Here is an 8,263-nt window from a genome sequence, read left to right on the forward strand (position 1 = left end):
GAAGCACAATCATCAGCTTTTTCTACTTGATCGATTTCGAACTTCTCCCTGCACGAAGAATCCTGAATGTACTCTTTCCTAGGTAACGACGCAACCAATACCATCTTCTACAGGCTTATAACTAACTTCACATCAGATTCCGTAACTATGTTAGTCCTGTTGAGACACATCACAGGCACTTCACTTGAGACTTCTCAACGATTGCCATGTTGCTGCACCCCCTCGACTCTGTTACCTCACTCGGCAAGATTACTGGGACGCCAAAGCTCAGTTGTATGGAAAAGGAGGAAACATTATTGGGGTATACATACCGGGGTTATCAGATTTTGATACACTATCAACACCTCTATCCAGAAAAGAGAACCGGGAAGTTTTACAGGATGACGACCTTGCGAGAAAATATTGCCCAAGACCAAGCTACATGAAGCACTCTGGACAGGCCACTCAACGACGAGACACGCAGTCGATGTTCGCTCAGCACAACTTGAGATATGTACGTGGAGGTCGAGGCAGCCAAAGAGACAAAGAGACTACATAACAAAAGACAGAAGGACCTGGAGTCGTTCGAAACTAGACATTCTCGGAAGCCAACAGTTTTGGGTTGCTAAGATATTTGTCCATTGACGCAAACGACTCCCGCATGGATGATCTACGTCCGTCGAGTTTTGAGGCGACTTGGCTGTCGCGTCTGATACACAAGCGAGTCAACATGATCAGCGCTGTCTGTTTGTGGGCCACAACGATATGGGGGGAAGGCTGGAGACAGGCCGTTGACAACAAGAAGAAAATGAAGAGGAGACAAAGACGAGAAGAATGATTATTTGGGGGAACGGGGGAGGATCGACAACGGGGCAGGCAGGTCAGTCGACTCGGAACGACGGGGGAACGTCTGGCTGGAAGTCTTCGACATACATAACTTCAAGAATATGCTGGGGCTTTGTCGGGAGGTACATGCGTGATAGATCCCCGTGGGACGTGGCTATTTTCTGCTAACATGGAAATTTTATGCTCTGAACTACATTCTACTGTCTGACTGGACTGAATTGATAGAGTCGTCCTAAGCTCCTAGTATAGAAAATCTTTCGAGAAGCGAGTGGGAAGCTACGCACCGGTACCACGACATGTGACAAGGTCTTACTCGCTTCCGTGTCGGGACAGTAAGATGTATTCGTTGTTCAATGGATCTGAAATCCTCAAGAACTATCTTTGTCTCTTGATGTCTCTTGATGTTCGAGGAAGAGCGAAACAGAAGCTGACTGTCTCCTCTTGGCTTCAGTCGAGATTCATTCCCATCTAGCCCTTGACCTCGATACGCTGCTCGGCAGTTTTCCCCTGAAGCTCGATCCAGCGGTCGTTGGCGGCTTCCTCGTCATCGTCGTCCAGACCACGCTCGGCCTTCTTCATGCCGGCGACAAAGGCGCTCTTGGAGAAGAGGAAGTCGACCTGCTCGAGGGTCTTGCCGCCGGTCTCGGGGCACAGGAAGAAGACGAAGACGACGGCCACGAGGTTGCCGCTGAGGACCCACAGCCAGAACTTCCAGCCCACGTTGGTCAGGCCGATGGGACCCGCGAAGACGGTGATGAAGGTCATCAGCCACTCGCCAAAGCCCGTGAACGCGCCGCCAATGTGTCGGTACTCGAGCGGCGCGATCTCGGAGCAGTACAGCCACACGCAGCCCTGCCAGGCATACCCAAACACAAACAGGAAGGCGAAGATGATGCCGATCCCTGCCCACTGAACGGAATGCGTCGCCGGCACGGCTTGGAGGACGGTGAAGATGAGCATCAACACGGACATGACACAGGCTCCGTAGAGAAGGACCGATCGACGTCCGACTTTCTCGATGGTGAAGTAGAGCGGGACGCAGCCTAGGGCAAAGCAGATATTGAGGATCCCTGCGAGCAGGCTGACCAGGGAAGGGGCTGCACCGACTCGGCTGAGGATGACGGAGCCTGTTTTTGCACCACGATTAGCCTAGGCACACGATGTGAAAGGGGGTGGGACAGTACTCCAATAGGCGAGCAATGAAGAGCCCATCCACTCTCTGATCATGGGAAGCCAAAAGCAGATGCAGAGCCGTCGGATGATCTTCATGGGCGTGCGGTCGATGATGCCACTAGTGGTGAATGCCTTCCAGTGTAAACTAGACTTTGCCTCCTCTTCTGCTTCAATGGCAACGAGAATCTCGCGCTTGATCCTCTGGACTTGTTCCGAGTCGATGGGTGCGTCATTTAGGCGTTCTAGGGCATCGTCGCCTTCGGCGTGTCGGTTTTTCGCATAGTAGTATCGCGGTGTGTCCGGGAGGAAGAGCATGCAGATGCCTGCAATCAGAGCAAAAATACATTGAAAAGCAATGGGCACTCTCCAGCTCCATTGGCCGTCGGACTTGATGCACCCGTAATCTATCCAGTACGCCAGCGGGACACCGCTAATAAGCACTGCAGGACGCCATTAGCATAAGATGGACGATCTTTGTCAACAATCCCGGCAGAAAGAACACGTCGGTCATCGAATGGTCTTGACTCACTTATGGCATTGAATGCATTGGCTGGGCCACGGTCCCCGATTTCGACACCCGTCTCCGCCAAGTAGGTGGGCACAGCGCTGGAGATGCAGCCGATAGCAAAGCCAGTGATGATCCGACCAACAGTGAGTTGTGCCACAGAGTTGGCCGTCGCTTGGATGATTGAGCCGACAACGGCGGCAGCGTTGCCCAAAAGAATAGTCCCTCGCCGGCCAATCTTGAAGGCAAAGGTGGCCACGATCAAACAGGTGATACATGCCGACAACGAGTAGGAGCTGGAGATCCACGGTATGACCCATTCTCCAGTCGGATTGCCAATCGCATCCAGGAATGGCTTGTGTAAAACGACACCACCGAGCACGCCAGCATCGTACCCATACATCATGAAGGAAGTCCCGCAGATGAACTTCATCAGCCAGTAGAGGCTTCGACCTCGGAGATTGATAAGGACACCCATCTTCGCAGGTCAAAGACCATATAAGAACAAGGTGATTGTGGGAGAGAGCAGATGACTTTTCCAGTACAAGATTGACGGGTGTCGTCTTTCGTAGTCGAATTCAGCGCAGCTGAAATGGCTGACTTTGGGAGTATTATTATACCCCAAAGGAAAAGCGGCGTCAATCCAGCAGAGTCAATAAGGTCCACAAGGACAAATGCGCATCTCCGCAGTGCGATAGAATAGTACCGACATGGGCATTCACCTTCAAAAGCCTACTTGCACGCAACATCTGGGTAGCCAGCAAGTGGATATGATTGGGCACGAAACATTGCGCCGGGTTGGAGAAAGGGCCCTGCTTCTGATTGTCAGTGTGAATAGTGTCAGAATGTCTGGCAGTGGAGCGACTAAATGGAAAATGCGTAGATGGTCAATTGATCACATTATACAAACCTGGTGACATGCGGAGCCTCATCCGTTTGGAGGAGCTAGTGGACGAGGCTAAAGAGCGTAGCGGGCCGAGCGCGGCTTCATGCTCGTCTGGCGCATGGGCTGTACTTCCAGCCAGTCACTGTTGCGTTCGAGGGAGCGGTTCGACGGTGCAGCTCGTGGCCGGTATTGACAAGCGGGTTGGCGTCATGGACAGATAATAGAAGGTAAACATTCTCGCATCGCAGTACGCAAAGTCGCCGTTCAGAGAAAGTTGCGCCATGGTGAACCCCGCATAAGTGGACATCTGAACAAGAGCGTTGCCGAGGAAGCTTTTCCTTCGGCGGTCATTGATCTCCTCGAGTCAGAAGTTCTTGACAAGCCCTTGTCCCAAACCTGGCTCACACGAAGGCTTTCACCGGAGAGGTCCCCGATGACACTGTCGAGTGGCAAGGATGGTAGTCGAAGAGAAGGGCCAAATCCGACAACTTGTTTCGCCACGACTGCGAGAGGTCGTCGTCCCCGAATCGCGCTTTCATTATGACTTCTCCAGCTTCATAGCAAATTTCCAAGGCTCCGACGCTGCAACAGAAAGAGTGCTTCCATTGCGCTGCTATGCCGATGTCCCAGTTGTCTCCATCAGCGCGGACAATGGTTTGGAACAACTTAGCTGGCGAGCCCTGGAAGATGGCAAGAAGGTATCAGTGACCACCTACGCCATCAGACGCGGGTTTTGACTGTTGGGTCCCGCAGTAATTGTGATGGCTGAAGCTAGAAAGCTCGCTTGTCCCCTGGATGCCATGGAACGACCGGGTCTGGGACGCGCCTTGAGTCTCACAGAGACCCAGCACAATGGTCTTGATGTGAATTTGATGGTAATGGGTCCGGGAGCCATCAACCATCAAGGTATTAGATTCGGGAAAGGGAATGGGTTCTTGGATTTTGAATGGGGTATCTTGACCACCATCAAGACCGTCACCTCCTCAGTCGCATGTCTCGCTGTCTTACATGATTGCTAAGTGTTGATGGAGCAGCCGGAACCCAAAGTCACACTGTGTGCGACCAGATTGTCGCTCCAAACAGGATCTTAGATGTTGCTGAGGCAAGTGTCGTGCTGAAGAAACCAACTGCAATTGCTGCAAGGGCGACGTCGACCTTCTGCTGTCACAGTACCTAAGCCTGTTGGGCGGTACCCGCTGGTTCGTTCATGGTGGTCCGACACCATTCGAGATAGTGGCCAGCATACCGCTCTTTGATCGCCGAATAGAGCCTCTTGGTGCTGGCGGTACGGGCGCCATGGGAATTCAGTAGTCAGTCATGTCCTATCCCACACCCAGAAGAAGTTCAGGAAGCCCTTTTCAAAGCTCCCAACAGACCAGAATATCTGTTTCAGTGTGTCCACATTTGCAGACTGCTGTATACAGAAATGCTGCAGCGTTGAGGTTGATCTGCTTAAAGCCGTGATATTGACTGGGGATTGCACTGATCGCTATACGCTGTTTAGACTTGCCATAATCAGTGCTTGGTCTGTATAGAGAAAACGAAAGCCTTAGTCAGATGTCTTGTTTCGCCACCATAGCTATAAGCCACCCACCACCTTCTCTTTAGCTTGAGTGGTGTTGAACAACCAATGGACGTGTATCAATTGCCTCTTTCCGAATCAGGGAATTTGCAAAGGTCGCTGTCCAAGTCACAACTCTAATTGACATAGTTCGTACGCAATTGTTCGGCCGCCTCAGGAGATGTGGGTGCAAATGGGCCGTGGTTGGTATTCCGCTTGGACTCCAGGCACTCTATCGTGACGCGTCGGTCGATGCGATGGAGGCTGGGTTATGGTCTCGTCCTTGTTAGCCTTCCATAGGATGTGAGGGCGTCCCTTGACCCAGAGACCAAATGCAACTTGATTAGCAAGAAGATGATTACTACTGTTTCTGTCCAGATTGAAACGGCGCAGTCGTCATCTCAGGTATATGGTGATCAGTGGTGGTATAAAAAGGGGTATGCAGTCTCGTATCTCACCCATCCCACACAGTGCAACAATCTTGTTTGTCCAGGCATATCGTCAATCCAAATCTGCGTTCTTCCAAGCAACTCACCATGGGCATCGACTTTACAGTCTTCAAGGGTTCCGAATCCGGTGAGATCGTGGAGGCCAAGGGCCACCGCGACGTAGGCCCGACACAAGCTCTAGTCGCACTGTCGCATTGCGGTGTTTGTGGAACTGATTCTCATTACCGGCAAGCCGACCAAGGATTGGGTCACGAAGGAGTTGGTGTTATCGCAGAGATTGGAAGCATGGTTGAAAAGCTCTCAGACTTAAGGGTCGGCGACCGGGTTGGAATGGGATGGCTCCAAAGAACGTGCGGCTACTGTAAATTTTGTTTGACCGGTGAGTGGCTCACCGATCCATGAGCGACTCTTCACCTGAGAGCGGCTCAATTGAGTCTGCAGGACCGGTCGTCTTCGACCAGGGCGATATATGAGGCTAACTTCAACTCCAGGCAGGCAGTTCAAGTGTCAGAACAGCGAACAGTTTGGGACAGCAAACTTGGACCAAGGGTGCTTTGGTACAGGTGTTGCTTGGGACGTGAGCACGCTCTTCAAGATTCCCGACGAAATCTCGTCCGAATCTGCGGGACCGTTGATGTGTGGTGGTGCCAGTGAGTTTACCAGCTTGCCCAACTCTAAATGTCCACCATTGGCGGACTCGCTGCTAAGGAGTGTTTTGGACAGCCGTTTGGGGTCCCTTATACGAGAATGGATTCAAAGCAGGTGATCGCATCGGGATTATCGGGATCGGTGGACTCGGACACTTGGCTATTCAGTTTGTCTCGAAGATGGGAATGGAGGCCGTCGTCTTCTCCGGTACCGAAAGCAAGAAGGAAGAAGCATTCCAATTTGGCGCGAGGGAATTCTACGCCACCAAGGGAGTCACAAAGTTCGAAGGGATCGAGCCTGTCGACTGCTTGTTGATCACGACTTCGGTACTACCGGATCTCTCATTGTAAGTGTCAACACTGCCAGTCTCGAGGGTTGGGACGAACACTCACACTGAACAGGTATCTACCAGTATTGGCACCGTATGCGAAGATATTCCCACTCACCATCAGCATGGACAATATTCCAGTCCCTGCTCTGCCGTTTGTCATGTACGGCTATTCGATAATCGGATCTGGGGGAGCTCATCCACAGTCTGTGAAGGCAATGTTGAGATTCGCGGCGGAACATTCAATCAAACCGGTCATCGAAAAGTTCCCGTTGACACAAAGCGGCGTCACGGATGCCATGAAGAAGCTAGACGAGGGTAGCGTAAGATACCGTGGGGTCCTTGTTGTTTAAGAATGGGCAAGGGTTTCAGGACAGACGTAACATGAGGCATTGATGGAATGTCGTGGGGGGTTCAAATCTGAAGGATCAATAACATGTTCGAATGACAAAATGACGCGCAGCCAGAGACGCGACGCGTTCAACACGATTGATTGGACAAGAGCTTCAAACATCGCAGCCTACACCACTGGGTAGGCACCGATCTGAATGACATAACTAGCTCCTTGATTCAACGTGTGAGATAGCTTCTCAGGAACGTCTGCATCTCTGTCCACCATGCAATGACCGCCCCAAAACCATGGCTGAAGGAATTAACATTGACCAAGTTACATCGACTTGCAACTGCACTGGGCACGCCCTGCTCCGGAACGAAGCTTGCACGTATAGAAGCCATCAGTCGTGCAGCGTCCGACTCTGTAAGAGATGGAAACAGTAGGGGCAGTGTGTCCAACTTGAGTCTGTTGAGCATAGATATGGGCATCAGAAATCTGGCCTTTGCGCATCTCACGGCCCCAGTGGAAGAGGTCACCCAACCGCTAAGGTATATACAATACCGCAAGCCAACACTACAAGCATGGCGTCGTATAGCAGTGGCGGAATCACTGAACAGCACGAGTGGCCACCCAGACTCAGCGCCGGAGACCTCGATGTCCACAGTGACCGAAGTAGCTGAAGTGGCCAAAGAGTCATTCGAGCCTATTGACTACGCCAGGCATGCGTACAATCTTATCAAATATATGCTACGGACTTACAAACCCAATCACATCCTGATCGAGAGACAAAGATTTCGGTCAGGCGGACAATCGGCGGTTCAAGAATGGACCCTCAGGGTTGGTGTCTTTGAAGGCATGCTTTATTCCGTTCTACGAACTCTAGCTGAGGAGCATCGGCTGCAGCTGAGCGTAGAGCCAATGCAGCCTCCCCGGGTCAACCGATACTGGCTTGAGGGGCACCAGGGTCTGCTGGGTTCGAAGGAGAAAAAGCTGGTCGGTCGCGACGTAAAAAGGGCAAAGATTGATCTTGTTGGAAATATGCTCAATGGTGAAGACTCAATTTTCTGTGTTGGAAAGGGCGTTCAGCAGGAGGCAGTCGACTTTGTATCGCGTGTCAACAAGCATTCGAAGGATGGGCGAGCTGGTACAACTAATATGACAAAGCTAGATGATCTGGCCGACTCGCTTTTGCAAGGATTGGCATGGATCCATTGGCAAAATAACAGACGATGTATGGAATTCCTAGGACGAGCTGCAGTTGATATGGAGTCTGGATGCTTATTGTGAGGTCCTGGCTGGGTACCCTGGTGAATGGCCAGGTAATTTACCTGGTCACTGGCCCTTGATTCTAAGTCCAGCTCTTTGAGCACCACTTGGGGCAGAGGTGTCGACTCGCATCTGCTTCTTGGGGAATCACAACACCTGTCTTAAGAGAAGCCGCCCTAGGCCCCGAGAGTTTCATGGTCATCTTGTATTTCTACTTGCTTCCTTTCCAGTGGTCAATGTGATCATCCGAGACCGCAGTTGACACATTCTTGCAGCATTTGAGAAGGA

At 51.6% G+C, this 8,263-nt stretch overlaps 2 protein-coding genes across 2 annotated transcripts; one reads left to right on the forward strand and one right to left on the reverse strand.

The window, feature by feature from the left end:
* Positions 1-1,293: 1,293 nt before the first annotated feature.
* AYO20_11384 (hypothetical protein) lies at positions 1,294-2,981 on the reverse strand (the record flags this gene model as incomplete). Its single annotated transcript, XM_022649636.1, has 3 exons — positions 1,294-1,952; positions 2,010-2,438; positions 2,528-2,981. 3 exons carry the CDS (start codon positions 2,979-2,981, stop codon positions 1,294-1,296), a joined length of 1,542 nt encoding a protein of 513 aa, XP_022494381.1.
* An 863-nt stretch (positions 2,982-3,844) lies between these two features.
* Positions 3,845-7,996, forward strand: AYO20_11385 (hypothetical protein; the record flags this gene model as incomplete). Its single annotated transcript, XM_022649637.1, has 8 exons — positions 3,845-4,087; positions 5,329-5,387; positions 5,444-5,778; positions 5,891-6,049; positions 6,108-6,393; positions 6,449-6,698; positions 6,843-6,907; positions 6,970-7,996. 8 exons carry the CDS (start codon positions 3,845-3,847, stop codon positions 7,994-7,996), a joined length of 2,424 nt encoding a protein of 807 aa, XP_022494382.1.
* Positions 7,997-8,263: the final 267 nt, after the last annotated feature.

Source organism: Fonsecaea nubica, assembly GCF_001646965.1.
Source record: "Fonsecaea nubica strain CBS 269.64 chromosome Unknown Scaff151, whole genome shotgun sequence".
Lineage (NCBI taxonomy): Eukaryota > Fungi > Ascomycota > Eurotiomycetes > Chaetothyriales > Herpotrichiellaceae > Fonsecaea > Fonsecaea nubica.